Source organism: Callithrix jacchus, chromosome 5 (assembly GCF_049354715.1).
Source record: "Callithrix jacchus isolate 240 chromosome 5, calJac240_pri, whole genome shotgun sequence".
Taxonomy (NCBI): domain Eukaryota; kingdom Metazoa; phylum Chordata; class Mammalia; order Primates; family Cebidae; genus Callithrix; species Callithrix jacchus.
Genome location: NC_133506.1, coordinates 110881604 through 110909369, shown reverse-complemented (window position 1 = coordinate 110909369; position 27766 = coordinate 110881604). Strand labels below are relative to the sequence as shown.

The 27766-nt window shown below is 42.7% G+C and overlaps 2 protein-coding genes and 1 long non-coding RNA gene across 12 annotated transcripts in view; 1 reads left to right on the top strand and 2 right to left on the bottom strand.

Moving 5' to 3' along the window:
• Window positions 1-5574, top strand: part of HLF (HLF transcription factor, PAR bZIP family member) — a 59502-nt gene extending 53928 nt beyond the window's left edge. For 8 of the 10 annotated variants that reach the window (XM_002748405.5, XM_054256251.2, XM_017972635.4 and 5 more), the window contains one exon: window positions 1186-5574. In XM_002748405.5, coding sequence (XP_002748451.1) covers window positions 1186-1401 — 216 coding nt within the window. In that variant the 3' untranslated portion in view covers window positions 1402-5574. Of the gene's footprint in view, window positions 1-1182 lie in introns of all 10 variants that reach the window. The other 2 variants (XM_008997338.5, XM_017972634.4) reach the window with 1 other exon arrangement.
• Window positions 5575-7305: 1731 nt separating this feature from the next.
• Window positions 7306-20387, bottom strand: LOC144582667 (uncharacterized). The gene is made up of 3 exons (XR_013535860.1): window positions 20252-20387; window positions 19812-19932; window positions 7306-7478 (listed from the first exon to the last, which is right to left on the bottom strand). It is a non-coding gene; the product is annotated as an uncharacterized LOC144582667 (long non-coding RNA).
• A 1369-nt stretch (window positions 20388-21756) lies between these two features.
• MMD (monocyte to macrophage differentiation associated) overlaps window positions 21757-27766 on the bottom strand; it is an 85841-nt gene continuing 79831 nt past the window's right edge. Inside the window, exon 8 of the mRNA XM_035301149.3 lies at window positions 21757-21832. Within this exon, the coding sequence (XP_035157040.1) occupies window positions 21772-21832 (61 nt within the window). The 3' untranslated portion in view covers window positions 21757-21771. The remainder of the gene's footprint in view (window positions 21833-27766) is intronic.

The window sequence follows — 27766 nt, the reverse complement described above, 5'->3', positions numbered from 1 at the left end:
GCCAGTCCCCTTTCTAGAGGCCCCACTTTTATTTGTTAGTATAAATTCTTCTGGGCCTCTTTCTATGAATATATTACATGAATTTTAATCAAACTGGGCTGATTCAGTACATAGTTGTATGTGAATCGCCATTGTTTCCACCCACGTCGTGGCATATCATAAACATCTTTCTGGTTCTGATGGCTCATTATATTTAACAGTTGCCATGTATCCCTTTGTATAACTGTATCATAATGTAGTTATTAAATCTCCTACATCTAACTAGTTTTTCCTTATTTTATCTATTGCACACAGTGCTCCAGTGAACAGTTTATGCTTTGTGTGTACGTGTACATGTATGAAGATTGCTACAGGATGAAATCCTGGAAGTGAACTTGCTAGATCAATAGTATCTGCATTTCAATACTTGTAGATGGCTGGGCGTGGTGGCTCCCACCTGTAATCCCAGCACTTTGGGAGGCCAAGGTGGGTGGATCATGAGGTCAGGATTTAAGACCAGTCTGGCCAAGATGGTGAAACCCCATCTCTACTAAAAATACAAAACATCAGCCTGGCGTGATGTCTCGTGCCTGTAATCCCAGCTTCTCGGGAGGCTGAGGCAGAGAATTGCTTAAACCCAGGAAGTAGAGGTTGCAGTGAGCCGAGATCGGGCCACTCCACTCCAGCCTGGGTGACAGAGGGAGACTGTCTCAAAAATACATAAATAAACAGTTGTAGATATTGCCAAATTGCCTTATAAAAATTTTGCACCAACTTATACCCAAAAATCCTATGAGTGCTGATGGAGGAAAAGGGTTCTTAAAATAAAATGTTGAGCAAGGAGTTTAAAGAGAGTTGGAATATAATTTAAAGGGCGAGGTGAGCCACCTGCCTTTATTCAGCCTCTGATCTCTGCTTCATTGACCATACCTCTGCTGGACAGAGGAGGATCCTGTGCAATAGGAAAAATAAGGAAAAACTATACATATGGACAGGAGGAGGGTTGGCGGGTCCTTGCTCCAGGAAGGAAGTGTGGCTCACAGGCCATGCTCTCAGACAAGAAACTGTAAGGGAAGGAGACACAAGCTAGGAAACCTGGGCTGGTGCCTCAGCACAATCCTGGAGGCTGCCCATGCCCTGGCTGGCACTGGGCTTTGCTGAAATCTAATATCTTGTTTCTTTTTTCCTTCTGTAACTAATGAGCAGGATGACAAGTACTGGGCAAGGCGCAGAAAGAACAACATGGCAGCCAAGCGCTCCCGTGACGCCCGGAGGCTGAAGGAGAACCAGATCGCCATCCGGGCCTCGTTCCTGGAGAAGGAGAACTCGGCCCTCCGCCAGGAGGTGGCTGACTTGAGGAAGGAGCTGGGCAAATGCAAGAACATACTTGCCAAGTATGAGGCCAGGCACGGGCCCCTGTAGGATGGCATTTTTGTGGGCTGGCTTTGGAATAGATGGACAGTTTGTTTCCTGTCTGATAGCACCACACCCAAACCAACCTTTCTGACATCAGCACTTTACCAGAGGCATAAACACAACTGACTCCCATTTTGGTGTGCATCTGTGTGTTTGCGTGCGTGTATATGTGCTTGTGCTCATGTGTGTGGTCAGCGGTATTTGCGTGTGCGTGTTTCTTTGCTCTTGCCACTTTAAGATAGCCCTCTCATTGTCTTTTAGTTCCAACAAAGAAAGGTGCCATGTTTTTACTAGACTGAGGAGCCCTCTCGTGGGTCTCCCGTCCCCTCCCTCCTTCACTCCTGCCTCCAGCGTTGCTTCATGTTTGAGCTTACCTACTCTTCCAGGACTCTCTGCTTGGATGCACTAAAAAGGGCCCTGGTAAGATAGTGGATCTCAGTATTTAAGAGGACAAGCTCTTGTTTCTGTTTAGTCCGTAAGTTACCATGCTAATGAGGTGCATACAATAACTTCGCACTACACCGCAGCTCTAGTCCGTTATAGGTCGCTTTCCTCTTACTTTCAGTTTTGGTGATAATCGTCTTCAAATTAAAGTGCTGTTTAGATTTATTAGATCCCATATTTACTTCCTGCTATCTACTAAGTTTCCTTTTAATTCTACCAACCCCAGATAAGTAAGAGTACTATTATAGAACACAGAGTGTGTTTTTGCACTGTCTGTACCTAAAGCAATAATCCTATTGTACGCTAGAGCATGCTGCCTGAGTATTACTAGTGGACGTAGGATATTCTCCCTACCTAAGAATTTCACTATCTTTTAAAAAACAAAAAGTAAAGTAATGCATTTGAGCATGGCCAGACTATTCCCTAGGACAAGGAAGCAGAGGGAAATGGGAGGTCTAAGGATGAAGGGTTAGTTTATTAGTACACGAGCCAAAAACTGCGTCTTGGATTAGCCTTTGATATTGATGTGTTTGGTTTTGTTGTTTCCCTTCCTTGACACCCTGCCTTGCCCCTACTTTTCTAGTTTTTCCACATCCTTCTTGATATTCAAAACAGTTACTTAAGATTCAGTTTTCCCATTTTTTGGTAATATATATATTTTTGTGAATTATACTTTGCTGTTTTTAAAAAGAAAATCAGTTAATAAGTTGATGTTTTATAAGGCCCTTTTCCTAGTGGTGTCATTATTGAATGCCTCATAAATTAATGATTCTGAAGCTTATGTTTCTTATTCTCTGTTTGCTTTTGAACGTATGTGCTCTTATAAAGTGGACTTCTGAAAATTGAATGTAAAAGACACTGGTGTATCTCAGAAGGGGATGGTGTTGTCACAAACTGTGGTTAATCCAATCAATTTAAATGTTTACTACAGACCAAAAGAAGAGATTATTAAATTGTTTAATGTTTATACAGAGTAATTATAGGAAGTTCTTTTTTGTACAGTATTTTTCAGATATAAATACTGACAATGTATTTTGGAAGACATATATTATATATAGAAAAGAGAAGAGGAAAACTATTCCATGTTTTAAAATTATATAGCAAAGATATATATTCACCAATGTTGTACAGAGAAGAAGCGCTTGGGGGTTTTGAAGTCTTTAATATTTTAAGCCCTATCACTGACACATCAGCATGTTTTCTGCTTTAAATTAAAATTTTATGACAGTATCGAGGCTTGTGATGATGAATCCTGCTCTAAAACACACAAGGAGCTTTCTTGTTTCTTATTAGGCCTCAGAAAGAAGTCAGTTAACATCACCCAAAAGCACAAAATGGATTTTAGTCAAATATTTATTGGATGATACAGTGTTTTTTAGGAAAAGCATCTGCCACAAAAATGTTCACTTCGAAATTCTGAGTTCCTGGAATGGCGCGTTGCTGCCAATGTCCCAGACAGTTCTGTTCTACCCTGCGGGCCCGCACGTTTTATGAGGTTGATATCGGTGCTATGTGTTTGGTTTATAATTTGATAAATGTTTGACTTTAAAGATGATTGTTCTTTTGTTTCCTTAAGTTGTAAAATGTCAAGAAATTCTGCTGTTATGACAAACATTTTATGCTAGATTAAATTATCCTTTCATCAATTGGATTTTCTAGTTTCCTGCCTTCAGAGTATCTAATTCTTTAATGATCTGGTGGTCTCCTTGTCAGTCCATAAGCAATGCTTCTCTCATAGTGTCATAACCTTGGGAAACCCAACCAGTAGGATATTTCTACTAGGTGTTCATTTTGTCCCAAGCTATAGATGACAGTAGGAGATGGGGGTATATTGGAATTGCAATATTGTTCAGGTGGATAAGAAAATCAAAAACTTCTGCAGTCTTAAGCAGAGCTAAATAAAAGATAATCAGTATGAGAAACAAGTGGACATAGAGTTGGCCATTTTACAGGCAAAGAGGCGAATTGTAGAATTGTTAAATGGCAACAGTCATTAAAACAAAAAAAAATATTATGTCTTTAAGTGGAGAATTGTGGAAGGACTGCAACATGGACCATCCAAATTTATGGCCATATCAAATGGTAGCTGAAAAACTATATTCGAACACTGGTCTTTCTTGGATTAGACGTTTATATCAAATGAGCATCTCAAATATTTTCTGCAAAAAAATAAAAAGATTCTAATAAAATGTATTCTTTTGTGTGCCAGGAGAGGTTTCAGAAACCTACCTCGTCTTAAAAATTTAAACACTTTGTAGTCTGTACAGGTGCCTTATATGTAGGTCATTGTCACGATTCACACACACGAACACTCCCTCCTGGACTGGCTGCCTGTCCATCCGGAGCAGTTAACTAGCAAAAAGGCAGATCTGCTCCATGGAGCGGGAGGCCATGCGTTGACTCAGTAATGTGGGTCAGCCAGGGTCAGATGCATGCCTGCAGACTGCAGCTATTATCGGAGACCCTATGTCATTTTTCACCTTTTCATCCTAAGCATCTTTCTGAGATTATTTGGCCATTAACAGTGAATCCAAATCATATCACAATGACATCATCTAGACATAATTTGGAAGGAGCAGCTTAGGACCTCCTGATGAGGTTACGTTGTTGTTTCCTTTGACTAGATTTGGCAAAGAAAGGCAAAAACTGACCAGCCTATTGTTTTGCTGGTGCTGCCTTAAGAAGGTAGTTAGTGGAGGAGAGGGCTGTAAATGATTACTTCTTTCCTTTCAGAGAGTGGCCACTTTGGACCATTCAAAAACCACATTAGGCAAGACTGTGATAGGCTTTTTGTCTTCAATACAACAGGCCTCCAAGGACCCATCCCTCAAAGCAGAAGGACCTTTGTTTGAGGAGAGTGTAGATGGAATTCCACAGTGGGTGAGTGGGAACTTGTACTAGATAACCCAGAAATTCCTTCTCACCCACTGGTTTGGTAGGGAACTCACAGCAATTCCAAATGTACATTCAAAGGTCTAGGGTCTGTTTTCAGAAGAACCAAGAAGAATTTTCAGGGTCACCTTCCCCACTGTCCCCGGGTAAAACAACAGACATTCTGTAAAATGCCAAGCTATACTTTGGTTTTTCTAGTAGTTTATCTCATTTTACCCTAGTGTCCCTTTAAGAAAAACTTAATCACAGTTAATTAAAGCGATCCCAAGGCAGGGGACCAGGCCTGCTTACCTGTGTGTGATGACAGTTGGAGATCTGGATTTAGCACTGGGGTCTCAGCACCCTGTAGGTGTCTGAGACTAAGTGTTCTGCCCTCCAGGTGATGGGCACCTTCTGCCCCTAGTCGCCCATGTCCTCCTGAGGGCTTCTAGGTACCCCCACTGGCAAAGCCAAGGTCTCCTCCAGTTTTTTTCTGCAATTAATAATGTCATTTAAAAAAATGAGCAAAGCCTTATCCGAATCGGATATAGCAACTAAAGTCAATACATTTTGCAGGAGGCTAAGAGTGTGTGTGTGTGTGTGTGTGTGTGTGTGTGTGTGTGTGTATGTGTGTGTGTGTATTTAAGTCGACAAAGTCTAATTTTTGAGCACCTTACCAAACATAACAATAACCCACTATCCTTTTGGCAACACCACAAAGATCGCATCTGTTAAACAGGTACTAGTTGACATGAGGTTAGTTTCATTGTACACCATGATATTGGTGGTATTTATGCTGTTAAGTCCAAACCTTTATCTGTCTGTTATTCTTAATGTTGAATAAACTTTGAATTTTTTCCTTTCTTTCATGTATTTTTATTAACATTTGGCTAGCAATGGTATTGTTTCCACCTCAGTAAAAAAGAGACCATTTATGGTGACTATTACCTAGATAATAAAATGGTAATACTATATAATTAGTAATAAATTGACATTGGGTAGTTATGTGCCAGACACTGTGCTAAACACTTAGATGGAATATTTTATTCCATATTAACTCTGAGGTAGGGACAACTATCCCCATTTACAGAAGACAAAGTTGAAAGGGGAGTTAAGTAGCTTACCTAATGTTACACAGGTCAAAGTGGCTGAGATGAATTCTGATCCCCAGAATGGGCATCATTTAGAGGGGTGGTTCCCAAAAGCCAGTCCACAGACTGGTTTGTTCTTTAATATATAAAAAATAATTCAGCAACATCTAGGAGTATAAATCCAGAGATTCTGAATCAGTAGTTCTTGGATGGGGCCCAGAAATCTGAATATTTAAACTGCTCGCAGCCAACTCGCTGTGCAGCCAAGTAACTGATGTCAAGGATTTATAGGCTTGGATCTTAATTCAAGTTCATGACCTTTGGGGAATCCATGTAGAAGCTTCGGAGATTCCATAATTATCTGAAATTGTATGCAACTTTTTTGTGTATAAACACATTTATTTTGCTGTAGAGAAGACCTGCAGCTTTTTTTTCACTCCCCTAAAGGAACCTGTGATGCAAGATGGAATAAAACCCCTGATTCATATAAGAAGGGTGATGTAGAGCAGTGGTTCTCAGCCCAGGTAGCCCAGTCGATTCACCCAAGGAGCTCAAAACCAGCTGTGTGGGGCTGCAGCCCAGGCCAAGAAACTCAGCATCTCTGGCATAGTGAGAAGAGGGCTCTGTGCTGAGGAGCACAATTCTGGATTCACATCTATCACCTAGTGGGTATGTGACCTTGAGCAGATTCTAAACAGTTTTGAATATAAATCTCATCTGTGAAATGAAGATATACTCACTTCTGAATATTGTGGGGAGAACTAATGACAACAAATGAATTGTCTCTGGTACATCTGAGTCCTTCAGTAGATAACTGCATGGGGCCCAGGAGAGCAGAAGTAATGCCTTGAGCATTTTTCCAATTCAATATTTCAAACCACTTGTGCCTTCAAAGGAAATATTCCCTGCTGATATGCTGGGGCAGGATGGCTGATAGTATGGGAATGGGTGGTATATCTTTAGAGACACTGTTTCATAATATGACTTCACCAGCAGTTCATAGACTAGCACCAGCTTTGTGTGCAAGGTTGATGGGCATCTCTTACTTGGTGACAACTTCCAGTTAAAGCTGAGTGGTTACAAGTTAGGGTTCAGTTCTATTTTTATCCATCAAATGCCTTTCACCTTTCTCAGAGGAATAAGAATAGTGACCTTAGCTTAAGGTACTTTTGAGGCAACTGATTTTATATTTGGCATCTTCAAATTTTTTGGAGGAAATGACTTCATGCCTGGAGAGCATTTGGACTCTGAGATGGCAAGAATTGATAATGAAGCCAAGCTGGGTAGACTCTCAGTCATACATAAGCCATCAGTCCCTGGGGGCCCATCACGTGCTGCATGTGGGATATCTCTTCCATCCACACTTAACCATAACACACCACCCAATCATCAAGCCCCACTCTTCAAAGCATACAAATTCAATTTCCTCTTTGGAAATCATTGGCTTAGAAGTTTCTTTGTACATCTTTAGCTAGGAACTGGGTGAGAATTATTGAAATCTTACCTTTGTGGTTAGAAGATGCCTTCTTGGTAATAAATCAAAAGGACCCTTTGGAAGAGATAGGACCAGTCAAAGGTGGCAATCATCCTCTCTCTCTGGGCTTTGAGTCAGGGAGAACTTGAGTCCAAAGTCCCTGCTTCTGACATCTTTTCATCCTGCAAAGCCTGGCAGGATGCCTGGAAACAGTACAGAGAGTTAACAGTTACTGAATCCTAAACCTGTGCCTTCCACATCTCATTTATTCCTCATACTACAAAATAGGTCCTATTATTATCCCTGTTTTGCAGTTAAAGAAACAGGCTTATGGAAATTAGGTAATCAGCATGTTAACCCAGACCAAAGCCTGACTCCAGAGTTTGACAGGGGTGGGAAACATCAGGAGTTTACCAAACCTATTTCTTTACCTTCTGGACATTCACCTAGATAATTTTTTCAGGCTTCCTTGCCTCTAGTATGATCATTCAACTGAATTATGTTCGAAGGAATATAAGCAGAAGTAACCCCAGGTGTCACTTCCATGGAAGGCCCATAAATAGTGCCACCTGATCCCCTCTCTTCTTCTTCTGGCTCTTGGAGAAGATGGAGACTAAGAAGGAAGGCGCTCAGATCCCTGAGCACATGACAGACACACATGACAGCAATAACTTAAGCATACCTGAGAATGACCCTGAATGGTAGACACACCTCAATGTATGTTCAGAGTTCCAAGCTCAGGAATCTAGGAGTGGCCAACTTGGAGATTCATTTCTTAACTATGGTGAATATCTGAACCCCTAGCCTGTCCCATGGAACACAAGCCATACAAGGAATCAAAGCCCTTTGTTTTGGGTTAAATGGGTTGACAGGTGGAGGTTGTTAAGGGGAGGGTGCAAAATGGAAATGCTATGTGCTATATGCTATATAGACCACGTGGTATTTGCAAGTGAGTGTGGCTCTCCTGTCTGGCCCATTGTCACTGGACCATCTCTGTGTGTAAATTTCCTCCAATAATAATCTATGGCTCATTTGCTAGCTCTGGGTCTCTTCTTCAGCCTCTCAAACATGGTATCTTCCCTGTTGAGATTAACAGGGGCCTGTCATGACATTGAGTCATCAAACTGTTATATGAGGGAGGGGAAAAGCTCTGTATTAAACCACTGAGATACTGAGGTTGGTTGTTTCAATAGCCTAACCACTGATTAGCCTAATCCTAATATGAGAACCTTCTTCTGAAGCCCAGTGTCTTTGATTTCAGGTCTTGACATCTTTGTCAGGTTCCCAGCTGGAATCCAGGCTTATCACCCCTCATATACATGACTTTGAGGTTTACCAACCTTCTGGACAAAGCCCCCACCCAGGTTAGGCTAAGCCTGCTGTGCTGGATCTTCAGATTATCACTACCTACCTCTAGCCTCCATTTATACTGTGTTTGAACACTGTCCAGAGTTGTTTAGTTACTTTCAGGATGCATTAGTCCATTTTCATACTGCTATGAAGAAATACCTGAGACTGCGTAATGTATAAAGAAAAAGAAGTTTGATGGATACACAGTTCCACCTGGCTGGGGAGTCCTCACAGTTATGACAGAAGGTAAAGGAGGAGCAAAGGCACGTCTTACATGGCAGTAGGCAAGAGAGAGTGTGTGCAGGTGAACTGCCCTTTATAAAACCATCAGATCTCATGATACTTATTCCCTATCATGAGAACAGCATAGAAAAAACCTGCCCTCATGATTCAGTTACCTCCCACAGGGTCCCTTACATGGCAGGGGATTATGATAGCAACAATGCAAGATGAGATTTGGGTGGGGACACAGCCAAACCATATCATAGGGGAACCAGCCTCTACTTCCAGATCACCTTTTCTACTCTTCATCCTCTCCTGAATTCTCTTTCTGGCCACTCAGTCCCCACTTCATCCTCAGCCCCAGTTATTCAGATACTCAAAATAAGGCCTATCATTTCTTAGAGCATTGGTCTTTTAATTTTTTTGCTTATATGCTCCCTAAAATTCTTTTTAAACCATGAATCCACATTGCACATTATAAAGTTGACAACTAACATTTTTTTATCACAAGCTTAAATAGTTGCAAAGGGTATAATAGCTGCTCTAAGTATTGGCACTTAAAAATAAGCTACTGCATGACTTTTTAATATATCTGATGAACTATTAAAACCCTAGTCATTTAATACCAACCAACATCCATTTGAAAAATGGAGTTGGAATTTGTACACCACTTTCTTTTATCAAAATCATTATTTACATTCTGTTTCCTCAGAGTTTGTTTCTTATGTAATATATTTTTATGCCTGAAAGTCTTATATTGTCCCTCCATCATATTTCTCAGTCATAAAACAATAGCTATATACTGAGATTCTTATTTTATTTTCAGAGAAAATAAAACAAGGCTCATAAAATTTTTTTCTTTAGGTATGACTTATGGTTACCTTCATTACTAGCATATGCATGATCAAAACCACATGTCTATAGTAAATTTTTAAATAATTATTACCCATGAAAAACAAAACTTTAATAGAACTACAAATATAGGAGACAGATGAGAGTGGTTGTGGTTAACTGATAAAGAAAAAGACTTCACAGACAACAAACCTCCTTGCTGTCCCTTTGTCTGGTGCCCTGGACATTTTTATGCCTACAACTGGAGCCCAGAGCTATAGTAAGATTTAGGATGGGTAGGAAGTATGCCTATCTTTTGTAAAATGAGGGAAATGTGATTGTAAAAGGAGAGGAGAGGAAAGGAAAAGAAAAAACAATCAGCATGAGGCCTCATCAACAAGCACTTTCTTGAAGGACAGATCCAAGATGGCCGATTAGGAGCAGCTCAGGATTGCAGCTCCCAGCGAAGGCATGGAGGGTGAGTGGATGCCGCATTTCCAGACAAATTTTTATTGTCCACAGATCAGGAGATTCCCAAGTGGAGGAGCCCCACGGGTTGCCAGTGTGGCTGTTTTGACTGGTGCCCCAGGGCAGCAGGTCTCTGTACAAAATACATGGGTCCGGGTGCTGTTTTAGCTGGTGATTGGAGCTCCTGTGAGACAGAATTGCCCATTCAACTGATAAAAAAGGGGACTGAAACAGAGAGCCAGGCCAGGAGATTACCGGACTAAAAAAGCACCACAAATCTCAGCATGGCTGTTTCAGCTGGCACAGTGGGTTGCCACACAGTAAATCACACAGATCCCAGCACCATTTCAATAGGCAACTGGAACACCTGGGAGACAGAGTTGCCTGTTCAACTGAAAAAAAAAAAGGGGGGGGGGTCTGAGGCAGGGAGCCAGGCGATCAGGCTCGGCTGGTCCCAACCCCATAAAAAACAGCAATTTAAAATGCTCTGGATTGAGAGTTTCACAGCAAGCACAGCTGAACCCAGGATAGTCCAGCTTTATGGGGGAAGGGCATCTGCCATTACCGGGGGGTCCACCATTACCGAGGTGGCCCACCATTGCCAAGGCAGCCTGCCATTACAGAGGTGGACCGCCATTACAGAGGCAGTTCTAACTATATCCATATAAACAGGACTTCAGGAAAGTTCACATGCCAGCTGGGTGGAGCCCACAGCAGCTCAGCAAAGCCTCTGCAGGCAGACAGTGACTAGGCTGCCTCCTCGCTGGGCAGGGCAGCCCTACAAAAAAGGCAGCAGCATGACAGAAACTTATAAATAAGGCCCTAACTCCCAGGGACAGAACACCTGGGGACAAAAAGGGGGTTTATGAGTTCTGCTTCAGCAGACTTAAATGTACCTGCCCAGCAGCTCTGAATTAACAATGGAGTTCACAGCTCAGCACTTGAGCTCCTATAAAGGACAGACTGTTCCCTCAAGCAGCTCCCTGACCCCTATATATCCAAAGAGTCACCTCATAAAGGAGAGCTCAGACTGACATTCGGTGGGTATCCTTCTGGAACAAAGATAGCAGAAGAAACTGGCAGCAACCCTTCCTGTTCTGCAGCTGCTGCGGGTGATCCCCAGGCAAGCAGGGCCTGGAGTGGACCTCAGCAGTCCTACAGCAGAGGGAATGTTAGAAGGAAAACTAAGGAACAGAAAGAAATAACTTCATCATCAACAAACTGAACATCCACTCAGAGACCTAATCTGAAAGCCAACAACTACAAAAACGACAGGGGAATAAATCCACAAAGATGGGAAGAAACCAGTGCAAAAAGGATGAAAACACCCAAAACCAGAACACCTCTCCTCTTACAAGGGATCATAACGCCTTGCCAGCAAGGGAACAAGGCTGGATGGAGAATAAGTGTGATGAATTGACAGAAACAGGCTTCAGAAGGTGGGTAATAAGAAACTTCTCTGAGCTAAAAGAACATGTTCTAGTGGCCAGGTGCAGTGGCTCACACCTGTAATCCCAGCACTTTGGGAGGCAGAGACAGGTGGATCACAAGGTCAGGAGATCGAGACCATCCTGGCCAACGTGGTGTAACCCCGTCTCTACTAAAAATACAAAAATTAGCTGGGCATGGCAGCGCACACCTGTAATCCCAGCTACTCAGGAGGCTGAGGCAGGAGAATTGCTTGAACCCAGGAGGCAGAGGTTGCAGTGAGCCAAGATTGCGCCACTGCACTCCAGTCTAGCGCCTGGCGCAGAGTGAGACTCTGTCTCAAAAAAAAAAAAAAAAAAAAAAGAACATGTTCTAACCCAATGCAAAGAAGCTAAGAACCTTGAAAAAAGATGTGATGAAAGGCTAACGAGAATAAACAACTTAGACGAATATAAGTGAATTGATGAAGCTGAAAAACACAACACGGGAACTTTGTGAAGCATACACAAATTTCAACAGCCAAATTGACCAAGCAGAAGAAAGGATATCAGAGGTTGAAGATCAACTCAATGAAATAAAATGAGAAGGCAAGATTAGAGAAAAAAGTGCAAAAAGGAATGAACAAAGTCTCGAAGAAATATGGGACTATGTGAAAAGACCTAATATACGTTTGATAGGTGTACCTGAATGTGATGGAGAGAATGAATCCAAGCTGGAAACTACTCTTCAGGATATTATCCAGGAAAACTTCCCCAACCTAGCAAGGCAGGCCAATATTCAAGTCCAGGAAATACAGAGAACACCACAAAGATATTCCTCAAGAAGAGCAACCCCAAAGCACATAATTGTCGGATTCACCAGGGTTGAAATGAAGGAGAAAATGCTAAAGACAGCCAGAGAGAAAGGTCGGGTTACCCACAAAGGGAAGCCCATCAGACTCACAGCAGATCTCTCAGTAGAAACCCTACAAGCCAGAAGAGAGTGGGGGCCAATATTCAACATCCGTAAAGAAAAGAACTTTCAACCCAGGATTTCATACCCAGCCAAACTAAGCTTCATAGGTGAAGGAGAAATAAAATGCTTTATGAACAAGCAAGTACTCAGAGATTTCATCACCACCAGGCCTAAGTTACAAGAGCTCCTGAAAGAAGCACTAAACATAGAAAGGAACAACCAGTACCAGCCACTCCAAAAACATACCAAATGGTAAAGAGTATCAACACAATGAAGAAACTGCATCAACTAACAGGCAAAACAGCCAGCTAGCATCAAAATGGCAGGATCAAATCCACACACAACAATATTAACCCTAAATGTAAATGGGCTAAATGCCCCAATCAAAAGTCACAGACTGGCAAATTGGATTAAGAGTCAAAACCCATTGGTGTGCTGTATCCAGGAAACCCATCTCACATGCAAGGATACACAAAGGCTCAAAACAAAGGGATGGAGGAAGATTTACCAAGCAAATGGAGAGCAAAAAAGAAAAGCAGGAGTTGCAATTCTCGTCTCTGATACACCAACAAAGGTGAAAAGAGTCAAAGAAGGACATTACATAGTGGTAAAAGGATCAATGCAACAAGAAGAGCTAATGATCCTAAATATATACACACCCAATACAGGAGCACCCAGATACATAAGGCAAGTTCTTAATGACTTACAAAGAGACTTAGACTCCCACACAATAATAGTGGGAGACTTTAACACTCCACTGTCAATATTAGACAGATCAACCAGACAGAAAATTAACAAGGATATCCAGGACTTAAACTCAAGCCTGGACCAAGCAAACCTAATAGACATTTACAGAACTCTCCACTTTAAATCCACAGAATATACATTCTTCTCAGCACCACATCACACCTACTCTAAAATTGACCACATAATTGGAAGTAAATCACTCCTCAGCAAATGCTAAAGAACTGAAATCATAACAAACAGTCTCTCAGACCACAGTGCAATCAAGTTAGAACTCAGAATTCAGAAACTAACTCAGAACCACACAGCTTCATGGAAACTGAAAAACTGGCTCTTGAAGGTTGACTGGATAAACAATGAAATGAAGGCAAAAATAAGGATGTTCTTGGAAACCAATGATAATGAAGACACAACATACCAGAATCTCTGGGACACATTTAAAGCAGTGTCTAGAGGAAAATATATAGCAATAAATGCCCACATGAGAAGCATGGAAAAATTTAAAATCGACGCCCTATCCTCAAAATTGAAAGAGCTAGAGGAGCAAGATCAAAAAAACTCAAAACCTAGCAGAAGACAAGAAATAACTAAGATCAGAGCAGAACTGAAGGAGACAGAGACACAAAAAAACCTTCAAAAAAAAAATCAATAAATCCAGGAGCTGGTTTTTTGAAAAGATCAACAAAATAGACCACTAGCCAGATTAATAAAAAAGAAAAGAGGGAAGAATCAAATAGATGCAATAAAAAGTGATAAAGGGGATATCACCACAGATTCCACAGAAATACAAACCATCATCAGAGATTATTACAAACAACTCTATGCACATAAACTAGTAAACCTTGAAGAAATAGATAAATTCCTGGACACTTGCATCCTCCCAAGCCTAAACCAGGAAGAAGTCGAAACCCTGAATAGACCAATAACAAGGTCTGAAGTTTAGACAGCAATTAAGAGCCTACTACCCAAAAAAAAGCCCAGGTCCAGATGGGTTGACAGCTGAATTCTTCCAAACATACAAACAGGAGCTGGTACTATTCCTTCTGAAAGTATTCCAAACAATCCAAAAAGAGGGAATCCTTCCCAAATCATTCTATGAGACCAACATCATCCTGATAGCTAAACCCGGCAGAGACTCGGCAAGAAAAGAAAACTTCAGGCCAATATCCATGATGAACATAGATGCAAAAATCTTCAATAAAATACTGGCAAATAGATTGCAACAGCACATCAAAAAGTTTATCCACCATGATCAAGTAGGATTCATCCCGGGGATGCAAGGCTGGTTCAACATACGCAAGTCTATAAACATAATTCACCACATAAACAGAACCAAAGACAAAAACCACATGATTATCTCAATTGATGCAGAGAAGGCCTTTGACAAAATTCAACAGCCCTTTATGCTAAAAACCCTCAATAAACTAGGTATTGGTAGAATGTATCTCAAAATAATAAAAGCTATTTACAACAAACCAACAGCCAATATCATACTGAATGGGCAAAAACTGGAAGCATTTCCTTTGAAATCTGGCACTAGACAAGGATGCCCTCTCTCACCACTCCTATTCAATATAGTATTGGAAGTTCTAGCCAGAGCAATCAGGCAAGAAAAAGAAGTAAAGGGTAGTCAAATAGGAAAGGAGGAAGTCAAGTTGTCTCTATTTGCAGACAACATGATTGTATATCTAGAAGCCTCCATTGTCTCAGCCCAAAATCCCCTGAAACTGATAAGCAACTTCGGCAAAGTCTCAGGATACAAAATCAATGTGCAAAAACCACAAGCATTCCTATACACCAATAACAGACTTAAAGAGAGCCAAATCAAGAATGAACTGCCATCCACACTTGCTACAAAGAGAATAAAATACCTAGGAATACAACTAACAAGGAATGTAAGGGACCTCTTCAAGGAGAACTACAAACCACTGCTCAACGAAATAAGAGAGGACACAACCAGATGGAGAAACATTCCATGCTCATGGTTAGGAAGAATCAATATTGTGAAAATGGCCATACTGCCCAAAGTAATTTACAGATTCAATGCTATCCTCATCAAGCTACCAATGACCTGCTTCACAGAACTGGAAAAACTTAAACTTCATATGGAACCAAAAGAGAGCCTGCATAGCCAAGTTAATTCTAAGCAAAAAGAACAAAGCTGGAGGCATCACACTACCAGACTTCAAACTATGCTACAAGGCTACAGTAATCAAAGCAGCATGGTACTGGTACCAAAACAGAGATATAGACCAATGGAACAGAACAGAGGCCTCAGAGACAACGCCACACATCTACAATCATCTGATCTTTGACAAACCTGACAAAAACAAGCAATGGGGAAAGGATTCCCTGTTTAATAAATGGAGTTGGGAAAACTGGCTAGCCATGTGCAAAAAGCAGAAACTGGACCCCCTTTTCCTGACATCTTACACTAAAAGTAACTCCAGATGGATTAAAGACTTAAACACAAGACCTAACACCATAAAATCCCTAGAAGAAAATCTAGGCAAAACCATTCAGGACCATAGGCATAGGCAAGGACTTCACGACCAAAACACCAAAAGCATTGGAAACAAAAGCCAAAATAGACAAATGGGACCTAATCAAACTCCACAGTTTCTGCGCAGTAAAAGAAACAGTCATTAGAGTGAATCGGCAACCAACAGAATGGGAAAAAAATTTTGCAGTCTATGCATCTGACAAAGGGCTGATATTCAGAATCTACAAAGAACTAAAACAGATTTACAAGAAAAAGCCCATTCAAAAATGGGTGAAGGATAAACAGAAGACAAAGAAGACATACATGAGGCCAACACACATATGAAAAAATGCTCATCATCACTGGTCATTAGAGAAATGCAAATCAAAACTACATTGAGATACCATCTCACGCCATTTAGAATGGCGATCATTAAAAAATCTGGAGACAGCAGATGCTGGAGAGGATGTGGAGAAATAGGAACACTTTTACACTGTTGGTAGGAGTGTAAATTATCTCAACCAGTGTGGAAGACAGTGTGGCGATTTTTCAAGGACCTAGAAATAGAAATTCTATTTGACCCAGCAATCCCATTACTGGGTATATATTCAAAGGATTATGAATCATTCCACTATAAGGACACATGCACACAGATGTTCATTGCAGCACTGTTTACAATAGCAAAGACCTGGAACCAACCCAAATGCCCATCGATGATAGACTGGACTGGGAAAATGTGGCACATGTACACCATGGAATACTATGCAGCCATAAAAAAACGATGAGTTCATGTCCTTTGTAGGGACATGGATGAACCTGGAAACCATCATTCTCAGCAAACTGACACAAGAACAGAAAATCAAACACCGCATATTCTCACTCATAGGCAGGTGTTGAACAATGAGAACACAAGGACACAAGGAGGGGAGCATCACACACTGGGGTCTGTTGGGGGAAATAGGGGAGGGACAGTGTAGGGTGGGGAGTTGGGGAGAGATAGCATTGGGAGAAATGCCAGATATAGTTAATAGGGAGGAAGGCAGCAAATCACACTGCCATGTGTGTACCTATGCAACAATCTTGCATGTTCTTCACATGTACCCCAAAACCTAAAATGCAGTTAAAAAAAATTATATGCAAGGCCAGGCACGGTGGCTCACACCTGTAATCCCAGCACATTGGGAGGCTGAGGTGGGAGAATTGCTTAGGCTCAGTAGTTCAAGACCAGCCTGGGCAACAGGACAAAACCCCATCTCTACAAAAAATACAAAAATCTGCCAGGCATGGTAGTGCACACCTGTAATCCCAGCTACTTGGGGGGCTGAGACAGGAGGATCACTTGAACCTGGGAGGTCAAGGCGGCAGTGAGCTGAGATCACACCATGGCATGCCAGCCTGGCTGACAAAGTGAGACCCCGTCTCAAAAAAATAAATAAAAAAGAATGACATGAAAGTAAGAAAAAGAAAAAAAAACACTTTCTCAGGCAGGTCAATTTTAAGAAAAAATACATATAGAATTTGAGGACCTATAAATTCCCTTAAGACTTGCCTATGCAAACATATCCCTTGGATATACTTTATGCACTACTAGATGTGTGTCCTGCTTGTTCAAAGCAGGGCATTAGAGTGGGGCTGATGGAGGTAAAGGAGTAGAGGGGTTATTTGGCCAGTTCTAACATTTTTGAAGGGGCTCAAATTAGAATGTTTGATTCGTTTCCAAGTGAATACACATATTCCTAAAGATAGAATGACAACTTTTTATAATTTTCTTCTGGCATTTCTCTATCTTTTGAAATGTCCCTTATAGCCCCTAAAATAGAATTGGCCCCATGCCTTCCATAAGCTCTGATGGGGCACAGGATGGGCCTCGGGAGTCCCCAGAAGGAAGGTGATGGTTGAGGTGAGCGAAGATGAGCAGGAGCTTGTCAGGAAGATGAAGAGGGGTATCCCAGGTGGCAGCACAGAGGTAAGAGAAGAGAACAGAACACTCCTACAGGCGACAGCATGGTTGGTGCAAAGGATATAAGGAAGGTGGTAAAAAAATAGGTATGGTCAGACCATGAATATCCTTGCATGCTGCTCTAAGGCCTTTGGACTTTAGCCTGACCAGGAGAATGACAGGAGCAGGTTTCTATGTTAGAAAGATTATACTGGTAATTATGAGGAAGATGGATTGCAAACAATTAGGAAAAGTGAGAGAGACTTTTACATCAGTCTCATCTAGGGATGAGGTGGATGGATAGATTGAAGAGCTATCTAGGGAGGTTGAGCCTGCAGGGTTTAGTAGAAGGAGTCAAGGACAGCTCTAAGGTCTGTGATCTCAGTCGATTCATGGTTCATGGTCAGGGATGCACATAAGGATCCTCTCAGGTGTTTGCAAAAACACCCATGCCTGGCACCACCCTGCAACTCGTTGAACTTGCAGCCTCTGCTGTGGACCATCAGCCCATTTTCCTTAGAAAGCTCTCTTGGTTTATTCTACTCTGCACTCTCTGGTTGAGAGGAACATGGGTCAGGAATTGTAGGCTTCATCTTTCCGTTAAAGAACCTAAAGCTCAAAGAATTCTGAGATCAGAATTCCTAGAGCAGAGCATGTAACTAGGGAAATGGTAATGCCAGGATTTGAACCCAAGTTATTTGGACTCTAAGCCCCTTCCTGTTCCAGATGTGCTGATCCTTGCCTACCTGCCCACTCCTGCTTCCTGTTTGACCACCTGTCCTATATATTCCTGAGTGTGGCTGATGTGTTTACAATTTGAGCCCTACCTCCATCCACAGGGGGCCTGACTAGGAGGAATGTCTGGCCCCAGAGGAGCCACTCCATTGAATCAGCTGATATCTAAGGTAGTGGCTCTCAAACTTTGCTGCTGATTAGAATCACCTGGGAAACAAAATCCTGATCCCAGGTCAATCAACTGAATCAAAATGGGAGGGGTGGGATTGGGGTAGGAGTGGAACCCAGGCATAGTTTAAATTTTTTCCCCAGGTGATTGCAATTGAGCTTGTGAACTTATGGTCAAAGTTCTTGCTTCTCCAAATGTGGTCTACAGATTAACAGCATCAGCATCAGCTGGAAGCTTTCCGGGAGAGTAGACTCTTTGGTCCTCTCTTAGACTCCTGAATCACAATCTGTTTTAACAAGATCTTCAGATGATTCCTATGCACATTGCACATTGCAAAGTTCTCCCCCAAACAACACAGAGCGCAGTGGCTCACACCTGTAATTCCAGCACTTTGGGAGGCTGAGGTGGGTGGATCACCTGAGATCAGGAGCTCAAGACCAGCCTGGCCAACATGATGAAACCCCGTCTCTAGTAAAAATACAAAAAAATTAGCTGGGTGTTGTGGTGGGTGCCCGTAATCCCAGCTACTCAGGAGACTGAGGCAGAAGAATCGCTTGAACCCAGGAGGCAAAGGTTGCTGTGAGCTGAGATCATGTTATTGCACTCCAGCCTGGGCAACAAGAGTGAAACTTTGTCTCAAAACAAACAAAAATCCCAAAACAAAAAAAGCCACACAGAAGGGCAAAATGAGTCCATGGAGGAATGAATGGCAGATACATACATGTCCTTGCAATCCTTCGAAGTCCTTGGATTTCCTTGATTCTTGCCTTTCCTGATGTCTAAGTTTTTGAGCTTCCCTTGAATTCTGAACAATATCTAGCATTATAATTACCCTCTCCTGCCCCACCTGCTTTTAAGGCTAGTTTGAGTAGGCTTCTTGCTCTTGCAACTGATAGCACTAGGAAACATACTGAGTTATGCAGCACCGAAGTATGTTAGCAGCAGCGAATCCTTATGGGTCTGCGGCAACCTCAGTTCTTGCCTCCTCAGAAGAGTTTGACCAAGGGGCTTAAGGCAGAGGGAGAGACAGAAGCAAGTTTTACAGCAGGAGTGAAAGGTTATTAAAAAGTTTAGAGCAGGAACAAAGGGAAGTAAAATACTCTTGGAAGAGGCCAAGCAGGCCACTTGAGAGATTCAAGCGTGTGGTTTGACCTTTGCCTTGGGGTTTTATACATTGGTATGCAGGATGAATCCCTTCTCCCCTGATTTCTTACCTTGGGATGAGCTGTTTGCATGCACAGTGGCCCACCAGCACTTGGGAGGAGCCACATGATCGGGGAAGTTGTATGCATGCTTACTCACTTCAGGCCTTCTTCCCTTACCAGTCAAGTGCTCCTAGAAGAAGGTTATATACCCGTTGAATACCACCATTTTGCCTCTTGGGCACATGCCTTGAGCCCACTTGCCCAGCTCCTGAGATCTTATAGGGAAGCTGCTGATTACCAGTTTCAGGTGTTTTTATCTATTAAGAGACTGCCTTTCCCTTGTGCTGGCTGAGGCCAATTATCATTTTAGAGAGAGAGTTTAACAACTGCCTGACCAACACCTGATGGTGGTCTGACATTCCTGGTGGTGGGGGCGGGGGGTCCTCTTCTGCCCTGCTCCTGTTTTACTAATTACCTGCTATAACACAACCACAGGTCCCACAACATACCTGCTTTTTAGATTTCCTTCTGTTTGAATCAACCAAAATGCCTTGCAGAATGCTTCATCAGTGGAGTGGGGAAGTGAAGTCATCACTGATTATTTGGTGCATGGTCTCAAAAGAGTGTCTCCTGAACGACATTTTAACAAAGTTTGCCAGAGATGGACGGCATTTGAGAAGTTCAGCCACCATCTTCCTTTCTAACTTGGGGTGGAGGATGCAGTGTGAATAGCATGGGCCTTGGAGTTGAATTAAAACTGGATTTGAATTCTGTCTCTGGCATCCATTTATTTTAGAAATTGATATTTATGGAGCGTCCAATAAGGAGAAGCCCCCCACACACACACTTTTTGTTTTGAGACAAGTCTCATTCGTCGCCCAGGCAATGGTGCAAACTTCTCTCATCGCAACCTCTGCCTTCTGGGTTCAAGTAATTCTCCTGCCTCAGCCTCCTGAGTAGCTGGGATTACAGGCACCCACCACCATGCCTGGCTAATTTTTTTTTTTATTTTTAGTAGACGGGATTTCACCATGTTGGCCATGCTGGTCTTGAACTCCACCTCAGGTGATCCACCCACCTTGGCCTCGCAAAGTGCTTCGATTACAGGCATGAGCCACCACTCCCGGCAGAGAAGGCAATTTCAGCTGTTAACAGTATACATAATCTTTCCCAACCTCAGAGTAATTAGTGCCAATTAATATTATTCGCACTTGGCAAGATAACAAATATGAAGTATCTGGCAGCCCGGAATAGCAGACATTGAATGAGAATGAGTTTCTCCCTTTGTACCACCCAATCCCTCCTCTTCTCCCTGCACCTTGCAGGAGGTAGGTAAGAAGCCTCTTGAAGGAAGTGACTCAGGATTAGTGTTCTCTCTCTGACCTTTGAAAAATCAATGAAAACACAAGGGACACGAGAAAACCTAATGACACCATTTGGGACTTTTGTCCCTTAGGCTGGATTTACTTGTAAGTTTTCTATCCTAACCTATTAGAGGACAGAGGATGGATTAAGAAAGGAGTCTTAGAGAATCTCTCATCTAGTATCCTTATTTCAAGATGAGAAGTCAAATAGTTGCTGCTGGAGACTGGATTCTATCCTAGGTTTCCAAACTTCCCACCTGATGCTCGTGCTGTGACATCTATCTTGCCCCTAACAATCCTCATCACATCTTTATCTTCGATCCCCAAGGTAAATTGGTAGTGCAAGCATCATGGACTTTTGTACTACATGATAACCACTCACTTCCAAAAGCCACCCCAAATTTGCACATACTCAATTAAAACCAGGATCCTTGCTTTGCTAATACCGTTTCCAATTCCTTTGGCGGCACCTTCTACCCCTTCCGTAGACTGCAGCTCTTGAGTCACTTCTATGTAGAAATTCTGAAGCCACTGCTGAAAATGAGTCCCAGGGTATAAGAGGCAGTGCCCGTTAGTTGACCCCACATCCACAGCCAATTGAGAATTGTGTGATTTTCCTTGGAAGTAGATACAATGGACTCCAGCATGAGTCACAAGGCCCAGCTCTAATCCAGGTTTCTTCCCCAGTCATCATTTCTGTCCCTCCTCTTCGCAGCATCCTGTGACCTGGGAAGGGGGTGAGAGGAAGGAAAGAAAGGGGAGGGTCCCTCATGAACTTTGCCTGCGAAGAGGATGCAGTCAGGGAAGGAAAATGATTCCTGCCCAGGGGATCAGGATCCCGCCGCATCTGACCACCGTTGCACAGCTGAACAGTCCCTCATCTGTTTTTCATTTTGGACCTTTCAGCAACCCTGTGAGGGACTCAGGGTACAACAAACAGGGAAACAGATTTGGTGATGGCAAACCTTGCCCAGGATCAGAGGGGAGCCGGGAGGTCTGTGCTAATGAGTGTTTTGACATCCCAAATCCCCAAGGGAGTGAGTACAGGCTGGGAAGACTTCACGTGTGCCGCCTCAACCGCCCTGCAAACATACCCCAATTTCCTCAGCTATAATTAACTGAAACAAATAAATGCCTCTGACAGTTTGCTGACTCCCCAACCTGCCTCCTAGTGCTTCTCCACCCATTCCCTATGATTTGGGGGTGAGAAGCCAGTGCTCAGTTGATTCCATCTGAGATGGAGCTGTCATTCCTAAAACAAACCTCCCCCACCTGTAACCTTATTCTCCTTTCTAACTTTTCTGTTCTTAGCTTTGAAGCCACAAAACGAGTGTGCTTTGACAACCTTTCTGTGCCAGTCCTGTGACGTCCCTCCCTGTCTCCAGCCCATCCGCCTCTTCCCTGGGCAGCATTGCAGAAACTCCTTCACCCTTCTCTCAGGCCCCATCCCCCCTGCTGTCTCCCCAGAACTACAGAGGGAAGCTGGCACAAGAAAGGCTTCATGAAAAGGAACCCTTAAAAGACCAAAGTGTCTTTCTTTCTTTTGAATGAAGATGAATCTCAGAAATAGAGGAAACATCACTGAAAAGAGGAGACGCAGGGGAGACGTCCCCCAGCCTCGAGGTTCTCAGTGGGAACCTTGGATTTGAGCTATTTGTGAACTAAGTTGGTGTCATTCTCTCAATCTTTCATTCTTCCTTTCTCTCGCTCTCTCTTTTTCTCCCTCCCCGTTTCTCTCTTGTTCTCCCTCTCTCTCCCTTCCCCTCGTCTCTCATTCTGTCTCCATCTGTCATTGTTTCTCACTCCCTCCACCATCCTCTTCACTCTGTCCCTCCTTTTCTCTCCCTCTCCTCCTTCCTCTCCCCTCATCCCTCTCTATCTACCCCCTTCTCTGTCTCAGTCTCTCCCTCTTCCCTCTGCTCCCTCCCTCCCTTCCTACTTTTCTCCCAAGTGTGCAATGGTGGAGGAGGTGTGAGTGGGCGGATGTGGATGGGAGGTGGAAAGGACTGTAGGTGAAGTGAGGATGAAAATTTGAGGGCCCAGGCAGGTAGATGAAAATAGAAAAAGCCCAGACGGGACCCTAGACTTCCTGGCCCCTTGACCATAACCTTGTAACCATGCCACAGTCGTGATACTCATTTACTACAGTGTCTATGTGAGCAGGAAGCCCATTACCCATTCTCAGAAACCTTCCCCAAGGCACTGTAAGGATCACAACATGATGTTTGGGTCAGACGATGCCTTTGATATGTTCCATCTGGCGAATCTGTTTTTTTCTAGAGGAGAGCCTTGGGTGCTAGAGAAGGAAAGTGACCTACCAAGTGTTACACACAGCTAGATATAATCCCAGCCAACCCCTGATCCCCAGGCCATGCTGTTCAGTACAGCACCATCTCCTCTTTTGCTATTTTCTAAAGGGGATCCTAAGGGCAATGCTGATCTGATTCTTGTTTTGCAGGTGGAAATATGGAAGCCCAAACAGCCTCATTGCTTCAGTCTGCCGTCTTCTAGGCCTAAGCAAAGTCTTTCAGTGTCTAAATTCCACCCATTCTTCATGATGAATTTCATCACTTTCCCATGAAATGTTCCTTAGTTTCCCAGTTGGAAGCAGTCACCTCCCTCCTCTGAACCTACCCCACTTTCCAACCCAAGCTCTCCACGTGTCCCTCTCTTGCTGTGGCTAACTTTCTGCCATGCAATTTTGAGACATTTGTCCACAGCTGAGCCCCTTCTGCAAAGATGCCAGCATTTCCGAGGACAGAGACGACATTATGAATTATAAACAAACCTAATCCTAACTAATTCAATGTGTGATATTTATTCCTTAATATGTTTCTGTATTTTCATGTTCTTTTTGCAAAGTTTAAAAAAAAAACATAAAAAAGAAAAAAATCTAATCTTGGAATATTGTGATGCAATAAAGCCTGCCTTACCACATAGATCCTTCCCCTAAACCATGAAGAATACCCCCTCTAGGAAGCATCCAAGGGCTGAGCGATTTTAAAAGGGATGATATCAGTGTTCTATATTATTTAGCATTTTTCTGTTTTTGCAAAATAAAAGTTTTTTCAAGGTTTTATCAACCGCAATAGAAAGTATGAAATTTCTGCTGAAGATATTTTAGTGGAATTTTCAACTGTGAAGACTTTGGAAAGCTGCTAGGCTAAATCCTGAAAGGAAACAAAGACATGGGCAATACTGCAGTTTCTGAAACTTACTGGGGAACAGGATTTTTATGAATCCCTTCTGAACCTGCCCTCAAGTCAGTATTAAAATTACTATATGCAAATCTGTTCCTCGGTGTGAAAGAACATTCAAAATTAAAATTCATTAGAAGTTCTCTGATCAATTGTAAGTGAAAATAGCTTGATAAATCTGGTTGCCTAGTCAAATATGCCTAGAAGACCAATTCTGACAAAATTATTAACAAATTTACAGAAGTTCAGGCACAAACACAAAATCTGTAATATTATTATGCATTATTGCTATAGCCTGGTATGTGGGTATGTTTTTTCTTTTGAAAGAAGATACACTAATGTAATTAAAAAGTTTGAATTGTCTACTACTGTTTCCCTGTTTTGCTATATTCACTTATTTATTGTACTGACATGATTACTATTTAATGATTTCAATTTTTTTTAGATCCAGGGGGCATATATGCATGGATATTGTATTAGTCCACTTTCGCACTGCTGATAAAGACATACCAAGGCTGGGTAATCTGTAAATAAAAAGAAGTTTAATGGACTCACAGTTCCACATGGCTGGGGAGCCCTCACAATCACGGCAGAAGGCAAAAGTCATGTCTTACATGGCGGCAGGTAAGAGAGAATGAGGACTGAGTGAAAGGGGTTTCTCCTTATGAAACCATCAGGTATCCTGAGACTTATTCACTACCACGAGAACGGTATGAGGAAAACCCGCCCCCATGATTCAATTATCTCCCATCCGGACTCTCCCACAACACATGGAAATTATGGGAGCTACAATTCAAGATGAGATTTGGGTGGAGACACAGCTAAACCATATTAGATATATTGTGTGATGCTAAGGTTTGAGACACAAATGGTCTTATCACCCAGATAGTGAGCAAGCACCAATAGTTTTTCAACCCTTGCCCCCGAAACCTCTAGTAGTCCCCAGTGTCTATTGTTGCCATCTTTATGACATGATTATTAATATGACATTCAATAAAATAAAAAATTATGGTTTTCTGGCTGTTACTATTATTTGACTTATTTTATGAATGTTACTGGAGACAATTGCGTTGGCAACGGAGGGGAGATGAAAGACTTATCTGCTCTCAGTAAACCCCCGGGTACTCCCCTGTCCACAGTGAGCACAATTTCCTTTTAATCCTCTGGCAAGACCTCTCACTCACCCATCACCAACAGTGTTTTGGAAAGGAAGCTCCAATAAGTGTATGCTCGTGGCAAGTAAGTTTGTTAGCTGGAGCTTTCTTATTAAATTGCATTTGTCTTGGCTCTGAGTTCTTGTCCATTTCTGCGACTATGAAATGAGACAGACATTTTCCACCCTGGGAATCCTCTGTAGTATCTCAGAGGGTTTCTCCACCTCAGCAATGTTAATATGTCGGGCCAGATAAGTCTTTGTGGTGGGGATGTCCTGTGCATTGTAGGGTGTTAACAGCATCCCCAAATATCATGACTGAATACCTACCATATGCCAGTAGTGTCCTCTCTCCTCTGTTGTGACAGCTGAAACTGCCACTAAAAATTGCCCCAGTTGGGCATCATCACTGTATTCGACCGAGGCTCTGCAGTCTGTAGTTGAAACGGCCCTAGAGGAGGCCTTCATCCATATTGAGCTTGGGCAAGATTCCTACTATTGCTGAGCCTCCATTTTCTCCATCTGTAAAGTTAGACTAACATCTCTCTTGATTTAATGTGAAGTCCAAAACAAGTAACATATGTGAAAATGACTTGTACACGCTAAATTTATTTGCAAATGTGCAAGGTCATTGTTTCCAAGTGGTCAAACACTTTACATTACAACTGAGTTGTGAAAAAAAAAAAAATGCAGCTCTTCAAATGATCTATACTTGATTTCATCTTTATTTGAGTTCATTAAAAACTTAATTGGCCAATTACAATTAAGTTTTCTTCCTTTCCAATTTAAAGCAGGATCTTTCACTCAATTTGATATCTGCGGGTTAGGAATTCAATTCATTCAAAGTACAAATATCCAGGACAGTTTGTCTCAAGATCTGTGTACCTTCTTCTCTTTCTCAGGATTGTGGCTGGGTGCATGTGAAATTCACAGATCCTTTGGTGGTGAGGTGGGGAGTCTCAGGTTCTCATGCTAGCCCTAGGTCTGCTGAGCTGTGGGCTATCCTGGTCTGATTCCTGGGTATTTGCCTGGGAAGGCAAATCCCACCTTGTCCTTTGGAGCCTTGTGTGTGATCCCTGACCTTGCCTTCAGAGGTGAGGTGCCTGCCCCCTGCAGTCCCCTTATCTACAGCCTGGGGGCTGTTTTGGTCCTTCATTTCTTTCATCCTCTGCATCTCCCTTGGGGCCTCAGATGTGTTCCCTGCACCAAGCTGGAGTCAGCAAATCTCGGCAAGTTGGATCTCCAGCCCACTCACGTGGACCTTCCTCAGCCCTGGTAGCCTGCTGCCATTGTGCTATGCTGGACGCTGTGCCAGCTAACCATGGACTGTCTCCAAGACATCTCTATTTCTCAGGTGTAAGTTATCCTATTTTTCTATCTGGAAGTTTTGAGACTCCTGCCCAATATCTTTCCTCCCTTCCTATCCAAAACGACCCTGGATTTGAGTTAGGGGCAGAAACACCCATCTCTTGTCTCTTGCCCTGTCATGTCTCTCTTCTGAGCCCCCTTGTCAGACCTACAGGTGCATTTCCCCGGTTTCCTGTTGGGTAGGAATCCCCCTTAGCATCATATCTTCCTTCTTGTCTACTCTAGAACATTCTCCTTCCCAGTAGCCTTAGAAGGGCTGCCGGAGAGGAAACAAATTTACTAATAAGAGAAAATACATTGAGATGCGTCTCACAAGTATTAGCAGAGTTATAAGCAAGGGTTCAGGGCCCGGTGATAGGAAGGAAGGGTCCCCTGAAAATGAAACATGTGCCCCAAACTATCTTCATACTTTAGCCAACTGGCCTCCCACACAGAAATGAACTTCTGCCCTTGAAAAGCAAAACCCTCAGAACGTCTCTTAATTAAGCCCTTTAAATCTCCTTGCCCTTCTTTGTTTTCCTTCCTTCTCTTCTTTTCCTCCTTGTTTTTCAATTGTTGTCTCTTTTCTATCTGGACTGGGTTTCCTGTGTAGATTGCTCTTGGGAGTGGTCCCCTGGAAAGAGGCCCTTGGGTTAGCAGAGGGCTCCCTGCCTGCTTTCCTGTCTTTTCTGGAGAACCAGGCTGACACAGCTGCTCTGGCAACCAGTGTTTCCAAGAAGAGCCACCAAGCAAGCAGAGCCTCTGCTGAGAAGGCTAGGACAACATCCCCTCATGGAAAATCCGTTCTGGTGTGGTTCTTCAGAACTTGCTAAGAGGGCCAAGGCGGACTCCAGGGTTCTTGACCAGTCTAACGTGCCTTGGGAAGCAATTGCCAGTGGCTCCATCAACAGCTTCCTTTGAAAATTCAGACCCTTCAACCTGTTCAGTGCCAACTATGCATTC